This window comes from Vulpes lagopus, chromosome 4 (assembly GCF_018345385.1).
Source record: "Vulpes lagopus strain Blue_001 chromosome 4, ASM1834538v1, whole genome shotgun sequence".
Lineage (NCBI taxonomy): Eukaryota > Metazoa > Chordata > Mammalia > Carnivora > Canidae > Vulpes > Vulpes lagopus.
This window is the reverse complement of record NC_054827.1, coordinates 50,345,226-50,363,941: the sequence shown is the minus strand read 5'-3', so window position 1 is coordinate 50,363,941 and position 18,716 is coordinate 50,345,226. Positions and strand designations below refer to the sequence as shown.

Below are 18,716 nucleotides of genomic sequence, written 5' to 3'. Positions count from 1 at the left end.
TGGAATTAAGCTGACATCTACTTTGGCAAGTGCTAAAGAGTTTGCAAAGTGGGGGTGCCTGGGTGGCTTAGTTGGCTAAGGCATCCAACTCTTGATTTTGGCTCCGGTGGTGATCTCAGAGTCCTGGGATTGAGCATCGCAGCAGGCTCCATGCTTAGTAGGGAATCTGCTTGAAGATTCTTTTCCTCTGCCTCTTTCCATTTGTTCTCTCTCTCAAATAAATCAATAAATCTTAAAAATAAAAACACCCAGGGAGCACCTGGGTGGCTCAGTTGGTTAAGCATTTGCCTTTGGCTCAGGTCATGATCCCGGAGTCCTGGTATCGAGGCCCACTTTGGGCTCCCTGCTGAGCAAGGAGTCTACTTCTCCCTCTGCTCCTTCCCCACTCATGCTCTCTCTCACTTGCTCACTCTTGAAAAAATAAGTAAAAAATCTTTAAAAAAAAGGAGTTTTCAAAACAAATTGATAGTTTTAGTGAGATTGCAGGGCAGCTGTTTGACTACCTGTAACATCTAAGTTTTTCAGGTATAATCGTGGAGCACTCATGAAATGATTGAAGTTATAAATTAGAATTCTTTGCATTATGGCAGATTCCCAGAGGCTTTTTGAGGTAACATTTTATAAACTTAGTCCAGGTCATTTAGTCCTGCCTTCAGCAAATGTTTGCTCAGAGCCTATGTTGGGGGAGGTGCCAGACAGGATGAAGACAGAAAGAGAAATGGGATCCTTGCCTCACAGGATATAAATGGGGGCCACGGGCCTTAGTGATAATGCACTTGGACTATATTCACCTATAGATAATGAAATTAGTATTTAAGAGTATTCTGTTGCTTCAGCATTTTAACAGTGCATATTTTCCTACCCTCTGCCATTCTGCATTGTTGATGTTATCCTATACTCTATCATGACAATTTTTTTGTTTTGTTTTGTAATATTGGCATAGAAATGGGTTTTAATCCAGAGTCTCTAATTGACCTCAAGGAAGATGCACAAAGATTAATCTCTCTGTATACAGTTGTACTTTCCAGTGGTTATTATTGTCCAGGTCATTTAAAAAAATTATGCAATATGTAGCAAACAATAAAAATAACCCAGATATCTATACATAGAGATATATAGATATGTATCTCTCTATATATTTTAGAATTATGTATATTAGAATGGTTGGGTTCTGAGTAGTGTAGAAGCTTGAGGATTGGGATGCCTGAGTGGCACAGCCGTTGGGCGCCTGCCTTCAGCTCATGTCATGATCCCAAGATTCGGGATTGAATTCCGCATCGGGCTCCCTGTTAGGAGCCTGCTTCTCCCTCTGCCTGTGTCTTTGCCTCTCTCTCTCTCAGAGTGTGTCTCTCATGAGTAAATAAATAAATCTTAAAAAAAAAAAAAAAGAAGCTTGAGGATTTCCTGGGCTTCTCCTGCTTCTGTGATTGCACTTGGTGAATTACAGAGTGACGAGCCATGACCAAAGTTGGGGGCCGGAATGGGGCACAGACTGGAGCTGGTCACAGGCCTGCAGCTCCTAGGTACCCAGGCAGGCAGATAGCACTGTGGGAGGGGGAGGGGTGCATGTTCTTTCTTTGTCATCTGTGTGCCCTGGAGGAAATCAGATGCACCCTCCTGGAGGAAAAAATTGTTTCACCTTTAAGTGTCAGTAGCTTAATGGGCCCCCCTTTGTGACATTTGTTGCTGTGTTATAAGTTTGGGTTAGCCAGGCTAGGCTATCTGGTAAAGCTAATTACCTCCTTTTAGGCATTGTGCCTGCAATTTGAGTAGCTGCCACTGGATGAATGGTGGTGCCTGGCTGTGCTTGTGTTGCACAAATACGCTCCCTCTGGGCCCAGGGCAAGGAAAGAAAGCCCCAAATAGCCTGAATCCAGACAACTATGCCTCCTTGCTAAGAGAAGTGTCCTTCATTCACAGTTCTGTAAATCATTTCTAATCTTATAGGGTAATGAATGAATATAATTCACGTGGAGAGGAAGTGCAAAGACTTATATACACTAATGTGCATGCATTCCTTACGAAAATAGCCGCTACTATTTCTTACTGTTTGGCTCAGTTCTATCTTGTTTTACATCAAGGAGAAACCTCTATATTTTCACTTGTGCTCAAGCTTTCCAACTTCACGCTTTTGTTTAAAAACAGATTCCACATGCTCTCACTCCTTCTCATGGCCTCTTGGTCATTTATTTTAAAGCAGTGTCCAGAGCATTCAGAGGGCGACTGTGGCTTATCAGAGGGAGCACTTCCAAGTAGCTCTGTTGTGCTCTCTCCATCTCTTCAGCCCTTCTGCATCTTTCTCTTTGCCTTTCTTTTTCCTTCAGAGATTTTTATTTATTTTTTGAGAGCGCAACGGTGAGCGAGCACATAAGCAGGGGGAGCAACAGAGACAAGAGGGCTATGTACCCACTGAGCAGGGAGTCTGACATGAGGCTTGATCTAGGGACCCCAGGATCATGACCCAAGCTGAAGGCAGATGTCCAACCAGCTGAGCTACCCAGGAACCCCCTAATTTTGCCTTTTTAAAACTAAAGCTTACTGGGATTATTTCTACTATAAAAGTCATACTCATTAGAGAAAATCCTCACATGAAAAAATGCAAGAAATTGAAGACCATCACCCATTATACCAAGATCCAGTGTCTTTTCTTTTTTGAAGTTCTGATTACTTTTCTAAAAAGTTCAAGTTACAGTAAAATATACATGCCTTACAGTTTCCCCCTTTGATAATTTTTCAGGGTACTTACTACTCTTCTTTTTTTTAAAGTAGGAACAAATGCCCCACAGGCAGCAGCTTTTTCTTCTCGTGGCTCTTCAGCTTAGTTTTCTTTCTGCATCAGAACCAAAAGGCCAGATGTGTTCAGGGCAAAGCAGCACATGCCTGCATGTCCACACTCCCCTCCATCTTCTCCCTTTTCACCAGTATAATTGTATTGGTGACTAAATGTCTCTCTCTCTAAATAAGCACAGAAATTCAGATCTGCTGTCAGTGTTTTCCTCAAAGTTGTATAAGTCGGGTAGTGACAGACTGAGTGGCTCCTGCCCTTTCCTTTCCCTTCCTGAAGACTTTTAACCCCCTTTAACCAAAACAGGGCAAGTTTGGGCACCAAGTAGTATAATGACCAATTATTTGCTATTTCTTTAGGATGGCTTTATTTATTTAGGCTTTTGCTTTTCCTTCTGCTCCAGGGCCACCGCTACCCAGTTCAGGCAATGAGCAGCACTCGTCAGCCTCCATCTTCGAGCATGTGGACAGGCTCTCCCGGTCCTCGGAGGCCAGCCGGCGGGTTCCCAATAAGATTCAGCTGATCGCCATGCAGCCCATCCCCGCACCTCCAGTTCAGCACCCTGTATTGGCCGACCGGGTGGCAGAAACCAACAAAATTAACAAAGAGGTATTTGTTCTTTTTAAAAAGTACATTTATTTTTTTAAGAAGTCACATTCTGGTTTGATAAGTGCTTAAAAACAGATGGAAATTTTGGTGTCGGGAAGTTACTAAAGGTAGGAGCTGCTGACAAGTATCTTCATTTTAAATATTAAATGTAGCTTTTGTTTAGCTCGATACTATTCACAGACGCTGTCAGGCATACTGGCAGATGTACGGAGAGGGAGTTAACGTAGCAAACCCAAGACTGCTATCCTTCAGAAGTCCTGTTGTGGCCCTTGGCTGAGGTTTGGGAACTTACGTTTCTGAAACATTCCCATTGTTCCTAGACTGTTGATGCAAACAGTATGACTTATCTGAACATCTCTTTTCCTTCTGGGACTCTGGAATTTTGGTACAGGCTAGGCAGAGGGGGCCTGTTGGACCAGCCCCAGTATGAATCCTGGGCATTGCATTTCTAATGGGCTCCCCTGGTGGACAACATGTCACATGCGTTGTCACAATTCATTGCTGGAAGAATTAGGCACGTTCTGTGTGACTCTCCTGGGAAAGGTCTTCTAGAAGCTGGCACCTGCTTTCCTCTAGACTTTATCCCATGTGCCATTTCCTGTTGCTTCTTTTGATTTGCATTCTTGGGCTGTAATAGATGAGACTAATTCCTGAGTCCTTTGAGTTTTCCTGATGAACTTTTGAACCTGGGGTGGTCTTAGGACCACTGTAGACTTTGTGATCCCTGATAGATCCACTCTGGCCCTAAGGATCTAGTAATATGTAGTAAAATCCTATTCCAGTGAATCCTGGAAGAGTGAGTTAGATCTGTTCCCCCCCTAAGATTTTGGGAACCAGAAGGCCAAGCCAGGTCACCATTAACTTGAACTTGAGAGATTTGACCTGGGCTGGATGATGAGTGGAGCGAAGGCCATTTAGGATTGTGCATAAGGCAGCTTCATGCCTGTCCATTTCCTGCCTCTAAGAAATACCTGCTAGTGTTGTGAGTTCTGCTGGGGTGAAGTAGTAAGAAACTGGTACAGTTGCAACCCCCTACCCACTTTGTAGGTGATCCTTGAAGTCAATCATCTTACAGAAGCCTGTCAAGAGTTCTTAGGGTTTTTCCTCTCTATGCCTCTTTGTCTTCTTGCTAAGAATGTGTGCTATGGGTTTAGGATGGTGTGCGTGCTCTCTGTTCACCAGTGCTGGGGAGCCCCAGCCCTGCACAGCCCCAGTTCTAACCCAGACCTGTCTCCATCAGTCCCGTGTGGCCTGTGCCTCTGTGCCTGCCATGTGTAAGCACCCCAAAGTGGATTCTCCATCTGGCAGACAGAAAGAAAATGTGCTCACCAGGCCTGTGATAGGATACATCTTCATGGTTTTCTTTAACTCTCTTTTTAAAATATGGTATTTGATGCAAACATAGGCTACGGGACCCAACTCCCTGGGGTGATGGGGCCCCCATGTGTGGGTGTGGCTGGCAATGTCACACCCTTTGGGGCCTCAGGAGCCTGGGATGGTGGTCTGGAGGAAAAGAACGCCCGCAGGAAGGCCTTCCCAAGATGCTATCTCTGCATGGGGGCCAGAAGCCTTCGGGAACATGCCATGTGTCTCCCCTCTCTTCCCTGGCCACACAGATCCAGACGGCGCTGCGGCACAAGTCCGAGATTGAGCACCATCGGAACAAGATCCGTCTCCGTGCCAAGCGCCGCGGGCACTACGAGTTCCCAGTGGTGGACGACCTGTCCTCGGGTGACACGCGCGAGCGGCACCGCGTGTACCGCAGGGCTCAGATGCAGATCGACAAGATCCTGGACCCCACGGCCAGTGTGCCCTCGGTGTTCATAGAGCCTAGGAAGAGGTGGGCATCCCCAGCAGGGCTCTCTGAGGTTTGCCTGTGGAGCCCCTGTGGCTTTGCTCCTTCACTGGCCTGCCTGTCCAATGGCCTCAGAACCCTGTCCCTGGGTTTTCTCTGCCTCCTTGAAGTCAACTAGTTGGAAATGGCAGTCACCTTTCCTTTCTCAGGTGGTCCTCTCCTCCCCCTCTCCCAGTACCTTCACCTCCTCTGCACATGCACCCAGGTCGGTTCTGGGTCCAGGTCCATTTCTTGTCCCGTAGCTGCCCTCAGAGTCTTGGGCTCTTGGTCTTCCAGACCCCTACCCCCCAAGGCACATGCATTTTCTCTAATCATTGTTCTCATTTATGTCTTGCTCTGTTCATCACCTATAATGGCTTTGGTTACCTGCCATGTGAAACCCGTGTTCCTATAACAGGTGGGGGGGGACCCGGGCTCTGCATTCTGGCTGCTTTTTCGCCATCCAGCAGTGTAGACAACATCTCTCCAAATATTCATCTGCTTCCTGTTTCTCAGGATGGTGGAGTCTGCACCTCACACCCTCTCCCCACATCCCTCCCCTCTGCAGATCCTGCTTGTTCTGCAAGACCCACTTCATTCACTGTATAGCCAGCCGCATCAGTAGCTTGCATTGACCTTGCCCTTTTCTGAATGCCTGGGAAAATCATGGTTCTAGGTTACCTTATATGATTCTCTATTGTTCCATGAGTTTAACATGCTCAGGTAGACTATGGCGTCCTTATAGCAGAGTCTGTGTCTTACACATTGTTTATATCCTGTGAGGTCTTTACTACAGTGGCCAGCATATCCCAGATGCTCAGAAAATACTTGTTTAGTTAATAAGTTACTGGAAGATTTGTTTCCTATGAAGATAACCTTTTCTTTTTCCCCTGGAAGCTCCAGGATAAAACGGTCTCCCAAACCACGCCGGAAACACCAGGTCAACGGCTGCCCGGGAGATGCTGAGAAGGATAGACTCATTACCACAGACAGTGATGGCACTTACAAAAGGCCCCCCGGTGTCCATAACTCTGCCTACATTGGTTGCCCAGTATGTAATGTTGCCTCTTGTTTCTGAAATCAGGGTGGGGTGACTCTTAGGGAAAGGAGGATGGACAGTGGTGGCTATAGCCCTGTGTGGTGGCATTGCCAGATGACTGGCGCTCCAGGGCCAGCTAGGCCGTGAGGCATGGGACGTGGCGGGGCTGGTGGGCTGCCCCTTTGAGGGGAGATGGGAGTCACAGAGACCAGTGGGCTGCTGAGTGAGCCCCCTGGGAAATGCAACTCTTGTCTCTGTCCTTTCTGTATGCAGGCCCTGTTTTCTTATGTTTTGGAATGGGCATTCCTTGAAGTTAACTGGAAAACAGAAGGGTTTTTGTTTGTTTGTTTGTTTGTTTGTTTTTTATCTTCCCCTGGTCAGAGAGTTGTTTGGATTTCTTGGGATAGGAGGGATATTTACTGGAGTGCTAAGAAGATATTTGATTTGTGTGTGTATGTGTGTATATATATAATTTTAATGGAAGAAAAAGCTTAATGGAAATTCAGAAATACAGAATTAAATATTTTTCAAACTGAAAGAGGCACACTCCAAATTGCTTAAAGTGTTAAAGGCAGACACTGATAGCATGAACACACACATACACAGACCTCATTGAGTAGGGAAGAAAGGGCTAGCCTCTCCAAGAGTCTGTGAGAAATACAGTCACAAAGACACCCCAAGACAGAGCAGGAGTGCCAGATGTGGCTAACTTCAGCAGTGCCAGGACACACAGTGGACACCTGTAGCCTTGTGCAGGATGCAGTCCCGGCTCGTTGCACAAAACCCCTTCCTCCTTCCGGAGACACACTTACAGAGGCATCCTTGTTTAGAGAGAAATTAGCGAGAAAAGAAAAAAACCCAACAACATCCTTGGAGAAGGGGTTTGTGATGTCCATGATCACTTTGGATAGTGCTTGTGCAGTCAGCCATTGTCTGCTAATTACACAAATAACTAACCCTGAAAGTTGTGAAACCTAATTACACAAATATGTCAAACACCACACTGACACTGGGGCTATCACTGAATCATGATCATCTGAAAAAAAAAAAAAAAAAAAAACAGACTTCCTTGGCAACCTTGTGCATTTCTAGTATCTGTAAAGACTGGGTAAGCCTGCTTGTCAGGATTGGTGCAGTCCCAGAGGGTTGCAACGTTCTACAGATTAGGCTGCTTTGCTCCTGAATGGTATGAATCAGGTCCTTTTGGAAGGCTGTGAATGAATTTCTAAAATAGGGGAGCCCGCACTGGCAGTTCTTACAGCAGATGGTGCTCTTGTACTGCTCTTGTGTTTTGGGCAGGTGGTTGTCTGGGCGACTGTGTTGCTTTGCTTCATTTGGGGAGGACAGTCCCCTTGGTTCCCCAGACTGGTCACTTGAAGCTTTGACTTTTGTCTCCCAAGGGGACTTTCAGGCCTGATGTGTGAAACCAATGAAAAGAAGAAGGGGGCATTCCTCCTTCCCCCTCTCTTCCCTAGCTAGCCAGAGCTCATTCTCTTAAAGCAAATTTGCACAAGTGGTGTTTCAATCCCCTCCCTTCTTTTTTTTTTTTTAAGTAGCTGTGAGTTCCATCATCTGATGCCATTGGGTCTTGTGTCTTCCCCTTACTCTCTCCATTTGTCTTCATTGGTAATCTGAAATCTGGCTGCCTTCAGGGGGCCCTGGATCATCTTTTCACTTTTTGCTTTTTCTCTTAGCAGCAAGCGCAGAAGTTCCTCCTTCAGCTGGTGGAAAGAAACCCTTCCCTGGAGAGCGCCACCTCAGTCAGCTGGCTTCCTTTTTCAGAGATTCCCTAAAATGAAATTTTTCTCAGATGGACTTTTTTCTGAACAAATTCTGAAACACATGCGCTCAAAGATAATGCCTTTTTGTGGAACTCACTTTTTCTTAGGTAGTATTTGATCTTGAAGATGATATGACACCTACATGTTTTTTTCTTAAATTGTACATTTTACCCTCAAAGTATCTTCTCATTGTAAGCTCTGTTTTCCTAGCGTGAAAGAAATATTCCTGGATTTCTTGGCAACTAGCATTACCATGATAATTTCAGTGTTAGGATGCTATGGCTGTCAGGCCAAATCCGGCCAGCTACCAGTTTTTGTGAAGTTTTATTGGAACACTGTCACACCCATTCATCTACGTGTTCTCTCTGGCTGTTTTTGCTGAGTGGTAGAGTTCCCTTACAGAGCAACAGACTCTATATGACTCAGCGAGCCTAAGATTTTTGCCATTTGGCCTTTACAGAAAAGGTTTGTCTACCGCTGATCTAATTTATCCTCCAAACCTGACACCTGAGAGAATGATAGAAGGCTCTGTTAATGATTATATTGGGATAGCAGGCATTAACTGAGCTTGTCCTGGGCCAACCCGTGTATCTGATCGCACTCATAATTACCCACAAAGGATTGAAAAATAGGCATCAGAATACATCCTCTCTGATGATTGAAGGTTAAAAAAAAAAACCTTCCGCTGTATTTCTCAGGAATGATAGGTGGGTGCGTATCTGTACAAAGGAAGCAAATTGACTCATGAAATTATCAGACAGAGATTCAAGAGCTCAGAATTCAAATTCCAGTAGGGATCCTGGATAAATCTTAACTTCTGTAGACCACTATTATCCATTTATTAAGTACCACCTATGTGTGAAACACCGTGCAGATGTTGGGATAGAGAGATGTGAACAAGACCTCTTCTTGGCCTATAAGTTGCTGGTAGCAGAGCCTGCCGTATGAGGAGGCTGTTAAGAGGAAGAAAGAACAGGAAAACAGGAAGTTCTGACATCATGGCTCCATAGCTCTTTGCCTTCTTGGCAGGATTCATGAGTCCTGCCTTCACAGCTTCAGAGTGTATTTCTTGCTATAAAAGTTGAACCATTGGAATCTCAGTTCAGGCTCGCTTTTTTTTTTTTTTTTTTTTTTTTTTTTGTGGCCACACACTCACTTCATTGCCATACAGTGTTCTAAAACAAAATTCAGCTGTGTAAATTTGAAGATCTGATTGGCTTTATTCAGCAGTTCATGATTCAGGCCGCATCCCACCCAGCCATCCAAGGAGTGATACAAAATGGAAGGTTTTATAGACCAAAGCGGGTAGGAGAAGAAGTTTCCTAACAGAAAATAGATTGTTTCAGGCAAGGTCACCTTTCTTTAGGGAAAGGGTCGGGGTCTGTTGTGCAGATTATTACCTCAATAGCAGTGATCAGGAATCTCCAGATTGACTAGTGGAAGGTCACATTCCTGTGAGAGGCTGGAAGTGCAAGGAAGTCTTGGTTTGTTCTCTGGGGTCAGTGACTCCATTTTGGGCTGACTGTTGCTTTCTTGCTTTCTTTTTTGTTGTTTTGAAGAATAGCTACCTAGTCATTTACTGGAACCACCTACCAGGAACATCGCTTCTGTCTTTGGAGAGACCCTGTCACTTACCAGTGGGATGTGTTCACTACACACTTTTCCTTTGCTGCACTGTGAACCGTTAGGTTCGTGACACACTGCTGGCCACAGTCTTCCTTCTCTACTCTCCAGGAAAACGAAGACTGGGAGAAGGGCCTGCATGCAGACCTTTTATCCACCTCTCAGGGAAAGGAACCTTGATTTCTCCCAGGGCCATGTCACAGATGGGGCCCCGAATCCTTACTTAGGATTCCTAGGTGACAGATGTCACTTAGTAGAACCTTTCTTGGGATAGCCCAGTTTTAGAGAAAAACAGCCTTCCGGGACCAAGGTGTCCCACACACGGCAGTGAGTGGGAGACCACCCACTCGCTGCTGGGAGGGTAAGAGCACCTGCCTCATCTCAGGAGGGCAGTCACTGCTCAACAACAGTCGTTTCTGTAGAGGACTAAGGGCCTGGTGATGCCAGAGCTTCAGATTCTGCCAAGAGAATCCAGAAATCTGAGTTTTAATAGGAAATTTTCAGGTTTTTTTTTTTTTAAATACTGCCTCTTTATTTTTTTTAGACTACACAGGCCAAGCAAAACAGGGCTGTGGGCTGTGTGTGTGGTTTGCCAGTCCGTAGTATGGTTTTTATGTCTGTTTGGAGTTGAACAGCTGCTGCCCTTTAGTGTTTGACTCTGGCACGAATAATGTATCATCCATTTTACAGGACCTAATCATGCGGAAGCGTTTAAGACAATTGTCTGAGAGTAAGGATGTGTCTGTGGAACAGATTTTTCTTTGTAATAGAGTCATTGATCCGAGCATCGATCCAGATAGGAATGTCTTCTTTGGCTCCTTGAGTAGAGTGATCCAACCAGCTGAGCTAAACTGTGGGCCAGAGAGCAGAGCATTTTAGATAAAAAGGTGCCTACCCTTCCTCACGAAGGGCACGGGATCACCAGCCCCTCGTGCAGAGCCCCTTTTCTTTTTCAGGGTGTCATAGAAGTACTATGATGTGCTTCCAGCACCGCTGACCCCAGGAAGGCCTCTTCTTACATTGGTTTCCTCTTAATATAAATTATGACAGCACTTTGCTCATAAAGCAGTATCACGAATGAGATTGTAAGAAACCTTAATTGTTAGTTATATCCCTGCCTCTTTGACAGTAGGTATAGAATATAATTTAAAGATTTCTTGATGACTCATGTTACCCAGAGGTAGCTCCATTTGAAAGATGTGGTTTCTGTATATACATTCTCTATTTACTACTGTAAGTTGTTGTTACAATAAGTATTAAAGTTGTTTATGCACACATAGGTGCAATATGGTGTTGAATTTGAACTTTTCTAGTGGTGTGTAGGGTGACTTTTTCTTACTATAGTCAATAGACTGCTTTAGTTTTTGGTATCTATGGAAAATTGACTTGATATTTTAGTGTATAAGACTCAGACATATTTTGGCTGCTTAGGGGAATTTAATAAAAATATATACTTGCAGGTATTGAAATGCATTTCAGATAATTGGTTGAGTTTTGCTGGACAAATGATTGTTGAATATTTTCACTTTTTTTCTTTCATCCTTGTTCAGTCTCCACCTGCCACCATGACCCCTTAGCTGTCATTTAAAAAATTCTTATGGTAAACTTTTCCGTCAGTGTCAGTGAAAATTGTTAAATTCCATTTTGGCCACAGAATGTTTTCAAGTCACCACAGAAGCTCATGTCTGATCCTTGTTCCCTTCCCTGTTTGCCTTGCTGTAGTCCGATCCCGACCTGCCGGCTGATGTGCAGACACCGTCCTCAGCTGAGCTGGGGAGGTATCCAGGCCTACCCTTCCCAGCCTCCCAGTACATCCCGCCCCAGCCGTCGATCGAGGAGGCACGCCAGACCATGCACTCCCTCCTGGACGATGCTTTTGCTCTTGTGGCTCCTAGCAGCCAGCCTGCCAATGCTACGGTCACAGGCCCTGGGGTCCCAGCTGTCCTGCCCGTGAACAGCACCCCTTCCCGGGATGAGAGGCGAGCCACCCAGTGGGGGTCCTTCTACAGCTCTGCTCAGACGGCTAACAACCCGTGTAGTGTAAGTACTGGCCTTCTAGAATGCTCTCACGGGCCAGATGTTGGAATCTTGTTGCCTGACTCCTTCAATTGCAGAATCACTACAATAATACTGATTTCATTTGATAAGAATTGAAACTTGGCTCAGCGGCCTCAGTTTTTATTATTTTTTTCCTAAGTTCACTCTTAATGTTGGAAGCATCCTTTTATACAACTCTAATATTTTATGGGAGTCCCTTCCTGGGTTCCCTTCAGTGTCATGAAATGGAGGTGGGGTAACTGTCAAAGCATATTCTCATTGATGTATTTATAAAAGGTGCAGTTTAGAATGTACCAAATCATGAAGATTCTTTTTAGAAGACCACTGGGACTGGAGCAGTCCTTGAGGCTCCAGGATTATAGGCAGCTAGCCTATAGGCAAGCAAGGGCAACCATTTCAAATATCCTGTTTTCATCTTGGGATTTAACATTTCAGGATTTCATCTTCCTTTATTTTTTTCATATTCCATCATTCCTTTCAAATGTGCCTTCTCAAAACACGTGGAGAGAAGTAAAACTGAAAGATGTCACATTAAGTACTTTTTTGCTAGGGGCACCTGGGTGGATTAGTCAGTTAGGCATCTGCCTTCGGCTTGGATCATGAACCTGGAGTCCTGGGATTGAGCCCTACATCAGGCTCCCTGCTTAGCTTAGTCTGCTTCTCCCTCTCCCTCTGCCACTCCCCCATGCTTGTGTTCTCTCTCTCTCTCTCTCTCTCTCTCTCTCAATTAAGTAAATAAATAAAATCTTAAAAAATATAAATAAATTCTTTGCTAATTCCAGATTAAATGATTGGATAAAAGCATTTGACTTGGAAGGAAGCTCATTAGACCGAATTTCTCAAGGAGTGTTTAAATGGGGTTCTCTGATCCCATTACCCATGTTAGGGTGAAATTGGGTGATAATGAACATATGTTAAAGGAATCTTATCACTGAAATTGGTTCGAATTTTCAAAGTAGGCTGTTAGAAATAGATTGTTTGCTTCAATAACTGCTACAGTGTGGGGAAAAATACCATTGCATCTCATTATTGTTGTTTTTAATGTTATAGCTATAAATATTAAATACTTCATATTTGTAACTGGTAGTTTATAATCTTAAAGGAAATGGTTGATACTGAACAAACTCTTTGATAAAGGGGATGTAGCTTTAGCTGCTAAGCTTCTTTCATTTATTTATTCATCTGAGTAGATATATGGAGCACCTGGTGTGTTTGGTGTTTGCTAAGTGTCGGTACTGCAATGCACAGTACACACTCCCAACTTCTGCATTATGGCTAGGGTATGTGGAAAATTGAAGGAGTATTTTTAAAACAATGTGGTGGATGCCTTGACAGGGGGGAGGTACAGCCAGGGAGCACCTACCTGAGCTGTGAGGTGTTTGGAAGGATTTTGTAGATAAAATGACATCTGAGTAGAAGTCTGAAGATTAATTAGTGGTTGTAGTAGAGAAACATGGCAGAAACAGAATTTAAAGTGTCCAGTACAAACTTCTTCTGGAGAGGATGGAGGAACAAGATTAGATGACTTTCCTTCCAGAAACAACTAAAACATTGGGGGGAAAATATATATATATATACACACACACACACACACACACACATATATATATAGGTTTTCACAACCTGGACATTAGGCAGCAAAAGGAAGGATTGCTGAGAAGTGAGCTGAGCTCTACATATGTCCCAATTTACTATCTTGAGAGAGTTTCTAGCTGCAGTATAGGGAGGGAGACTTCAGGCAGAGAGCACTGTTCTCTCTGAGTTGAGAGAGACAGAACTTGAGGCTGGGGAGGAAAAGATAGCTACCTTTCACACTAGACAGTACAAGAAAGCAGAGAGAATTCTAGAGATCTGCAGAGAATCTTCATCTGAGTACTAATCAGTCTAATAGTATGAGGAGACTACCCAAGAGTGAGGAAAGAACCACCTAAAAAGATGAGAGGGAACAGTCCTCAGAGCTCATTCAGGTGTGAAATAAATTCCTACCATAGAATGAATAGTGTACCTCAAAAAACCAAATGTTGAAGCCTAAGCCCCCGTGTGGCTATATTGGAGCTAGGGTCTTTAAGGAGGTCACTAAGATTAAATGATCATAAGTTTGGAACTCTAATCTGATAGAACTGGTGCCCTTATAAGTAGAAGAGACACTAGAGCTCTCTCTCTGCCATGAGAGGATACAACAGGAAGGTGGTGGCTGTCTATAAGGCAGAAAGAAAGCTCTCACCATAAACAAAACCCTGCCAGAACCTTGATCTTGGGCTTTCTGGCATATAGAACTCCAAGAAAATAAATTTCTGTTGTTTAAGCCACCCACTCTGTGGTATTTTATTATGACAGTCCAAGCTGATTATTATAGTTACTTTCCTTCCATAGTGGAAAGCTAATTCATGGAGCACCAGTTAGATTACTCAGAAGGAGCATTGGTTTGCTTCAGCAGTGGGGCAAAATGAGCTCCAGATTAAAGCTTCCTTAATTCTATCCAACAAAGATAAATGCAATACGTGAACCCAAACAAAGCTCAAGAATATTTATAAAAAACCAAAAATATATAGCATCCAACAAGGCAAAATTAATAATGTCTGAAATCCAATCAAAACTCACCAGATAAGTGAAGAGGCAGGAAAATCACACAGAACTAGTAGACAAGGATTTTAAAATAGTAATATTAATGAAGTTCCATATGTTCAAGGAGCTAGAGGAAAAATTGAATGCACTAATTAGAGACACTGAAGACATTAAAGAATACAAATCAATTTAGAGATGAAAACTGTAATGTCTGAGATAAAATATATGCTATGGGATTCGTGACAGATTAGATTTTGAAGAAGAAAAGATTAGTAAATTTGAATATACAGTAATGAAAACTATCCAATATGAAACAGAGTAAGTAGACTGACAAAATGAATAGAGCTTAGTGAGCTGGGGACAACTTCAAGTGGACTAATATACATGTAATATGAATTCCCAGAAGAAGGGAGGGAGAGTTAGAAAAAATAATAAAAGAAATAATGGCCAAAAAATTTCCAAATTTGACAGAAACTGTAAATCTGCAGATCGACAAAGCTTGATGACCCCGTATGCATAACAAACATGAAGAAAATTATACCAAAAAATATAATCAAACTGCTCAAAATAAGTGATAAAGATTTTGAAATTATCCAGAGAAAAAGAAGACATTGTAATGTAGTAGAACAAAGGTGAGGATGACAACGAAATTCTAATTGTCCAGAAGACAGTGAAATAAATCTTTAAAGCACTGAAGGAAAAAACTGTCAGTTCTCCAGCAGCTTAAAATAACTTTCAAAAACTTTTTCATACACACAAAAGCTGAAAGAGTGTATCACTGGCAGACTTACATTTTAAGAAATGTTATGGGATATTCTTTGGGGACTAGTAAAATGATGCTAGATAGAGACATAGATCTACATAAATGAGTAAAAATGTAAATGTAAATACATGGGTAATTAAAACTTTCTCTTTATTTACGTTTTTTAAAAAAGATAATTGGCAAAAATAAAAATAAAAAGATAATTGGCTATTTAAGGCAAAAGGATGACAGTTTATTGTGGAGTTTATAACATATATAAAAGTAAAATGTATGAAAACACAATAGCACAAAAGGCTAAGAGAGGAGAAATACAAGTGCACTGTTTTGATGTTCGTATACCATGCATGAAATAGAATAATAGCACTTGACAATAGACTGTGATGAGTGAAAAATACAGAGTATAAACTCTATAGCAACCACTAAAAAAAAAAACAAAAACAGTAATAGCTAATAACTAACAAAAGAGAAAAATGAAATAATAAAAAATACTCAGTCTTGGGGGCTGTGGATGATTGAGTCAGTTAAGCATCTGACTCTGAATTTCGGCTCAGGTCGTGATATCCAGATTGAGCCTGGTGTAGGGCTCCATGCTCAGTGTGGAATCTGCTTGAGATTGTCTTTCCTCCTCTCCTTCTGCCCCTCTTTGGCATGTGTATTCTGTCTTTCTTAATCAATCAATCAATCAGTCAATCAAATCTTTAAAAAAAATAGTTTGCAGTCCAAAAGAAGGCAGGAAAAAAAGAAAAGGGGAACAAAGAACAGATGGAACAAAAGGAAAACAATTTAAATGGTAGATTTAAATTCAGCCCTATCAATAATCACATTAAATATGAATGGTCTAAATATTACTATTACAGGGAAGAGATTATCAGATGGGATAAAACTCAAGATCGAATGATCTGCTGCCTATAAGACACATTAAATATAAACCCACAAATAGGTTAAAAATGTGGAGAAAGAAAAAGTATGGAGAAAAATAAACCATGTTAACACTAATCACAAGAAACTTGAGTGGTTATATTAATATTAGCTAAAATGATCTCATAGTAAAGAGTATTAAGCAGAGGACCATTTCATAATAATACATTGGTCAATTCACCAAGAAGACCTAAAATCCTAAATGTTTATGTGCCTATGACAAGAGTATCAAAATATGTGAAATAAAAACTGATAAAACTGCCTGCAGAAATAAATAATGCCACAGTTATAGGTGGCTACACTTTTCTTTCAAAAGTTGATAGAATGAGTATATAGAAAATCATTAAGGTAGAGAAAACTTGAACAAGTCTTGAATTAATACTGATTATGAGCTTGAACTAATTGACATTTATAAAGTGCTTTACCCAAGAGGAGCAGAAAGAATGTACATTCTTTCGGTACTTGGATGATGAGGAGTAAAGAGTACACTTATGAGGAGTGCACTGAGTAATGTATAGAATTATTGAATCACTATATTGTACACCTGAAACTAATATAACACTTTGTGTTAACTATACTGGAATTAAATTTTAAAAATTAATTTTAAAAAAGAGTACATGGGACTCCTTTTACTCTCATTTACCAAGACAGACCATATTCTGGGCTATAAATCTAATCTCAGTAAATTGAACAAGTTTCATATTATTAAACAATCCCATGAAAAATGGGAAAGGATTTGAATACAAATGTTACCAAGGAAGAAATACAGATAATAAGCAGACAAATACAAAAAATCGGGAGATGGAGAGATGTTCAACCTCGTTAGTCATTAGTGAAGCGCAATAAATCATAATGAGATACCCCTATATGCCTATTAGAATGAACAACTGAAACTTTTATAAACTGTTGCTAAGAATGTAAAATAGCACAACCTATTGAAAAACAGTTTGACAATCTCTTAAAAAAAATTAAGCCTCTGCCTCTGTTATGACCCAGTCATTGTATTCTGAAATATTTACTGAGGAAAAGTGAAAGCATATGTCCTGACAAAGACTTGTACATTGTAACAGCTTTATTTGTAGTAGACTCAAATTAGAAACGACCCAGACTGCACATCAATATGCAAATCGATAAGTGAAAATTGTACTGTATTTTTACAGTGTTACTCGGTAATAAAAAGGAATGAATTATTTATACATGTGACAACATGGTTGGGTCTCAGAATAGTTATGCTGAGAGAAAGAAGCCACCCCCCCAACCAAAAAAAAGTGCATATTGTATGATTCCATTTATATGTAATTCTAGAAAATGCAAACTAATCTATAGTGACAGAAAGCAGATCAGTGGTTGCCTAGGGATGGAGTGAATTTGGGAAAGGGTGTGGGACAGAAGGCTTACAAAGGGGCACCGGGAAACTTGGGTGATAATGGAAATGTTTATTGTCTGGTTTATGAGCATGGTTTGTGGATACCAACATTTGCCAAAACTTAACAATTTGTATACTTTAATATGTGCGGTTCATTGTATGTCAATTATAATGAAATAAAGCTGTTAAAATTATTGTCCCAAAACATTCTTAACGTTGAAATTAGTTCTGGTTGACTTGTTACAAAGTGAGAACTGAGTGGTGAGACATGAGGCAGGAGAGAAAAAGAAGAAGAAGCTGACAGGAATAGAGCCGAGACCTCATCCTGAGACCTCATGGCTGGACACCGAAGAGTTTTGAGCAGTCTAAAGACATAATTCATTGTGCCTTTTTGACAGATTGCTCTCATTGTAGGCTGGAAAATGGTTTGTCAGAGTGCAAGACCAGAAGCAGGGAGACATTTAGGAAGTTGTCATAGTAATCTTTGGTGAGTGATGTTGACAGCCCCAGCCAGCATGATGCAGTGAATGGATTCAAGAGGAAGAATCTCTATGGCTTCAGGGTGTTTTTAATTGCTGATGGCACTGACCCAGTCCAGTGGGAGAGTTTGGTGATACAGGAAAGGGGATCCGAATAACGAGGGAGGAGGTATCTTTAGAAACAAGGGGATGTATTTCTTCCAGTTTAATAGCAGGAGGGGGAAGAAGTTGGGTGCAGATGCAGTCCTGTTTGTAGTAGGTGGCAGGAAGTGGAGGGGCCTTCCATCTCATTGTGGCTTCAGTGTTCACAGTGGAGAAAGCAGAGTTATTTATTGAAAATGAAGGAAGTGTGGCAGGGCAAGAGGTGTGAGGGAGAGCAGAGGTTGTACTTACTGATTGAAGAGAATGAAAGACAACTGCTTAGGAACATAGGAATAATTACTTAGCAGCATTGTAGCCCCTGTTGAGATTGACTATCATGAAATTACAGTGGGACAAATTAAAATCTGTAGTTTTGTTGATGAGCATTCAGATACCCAAATGGAGACAGGGAGACAGTGGGCAGTTGAATTGATCCAGGAGTAGTTGGGCTTTGTCAGGCAAATGTGATGAAAGGACAGTGGACAAGAGATGTGCAGATTAGAGGGTGCAGTTGAAAGGGTGGTAGACCATACACTGAAGGTCAAGGTCAAGGATTTGGAGTCCATTAAACATGCTGCAGCTTTGTAGATTCTTCTCTCTAATCCTCTGCATTGGAGCCACCATCATCTCTCACCACCATTGCAAGAGCTTCCTGATTGTCCGTCTGCCCCTGGTCTTGAATGCAGGTTGTCAGAGTGGGTGGCTGACATGTAAAATACCATTATTGGTGTTGAGCAGGCTGGGAAGCAGAGAGG

At 42.1% G+C, this 18,716-nt stretch overlaps 1 protein-coding gene across 2 annotated transcripts in view; it reads left to right on the top strand.

Annotated features, from left to right (window-relative positions):
• Positions 1-18,716, top strand: part of KIAA1549 (KIAA1549 ortholog) — a 141,377-nt gene that overhangs the window by 94,758 nt on the left and 27,903 nt on the right. For both annotated transcript variants that reach the window (XM_041752367.1, XM_041752365.1), the window contains exons 13-16: positions 3,189-3,394; positions 5,011-5,234; positions 6,126-6,279; positions 11,394-11,711. In XM_041752367.1, the coding sequence (XP_041608301.1) occupies positions 3,189-3,394; positions 5,011-5,234; positions 6,126-6,279; positions 11,394-11,711 (902 nt within the window). The remainder of the gene's footprint in view (positions 1-3,188; positions 3,395-5,010; positions 5,235-6,125; positions 6,280-11,393; positions 11,712-18,716) is intronic.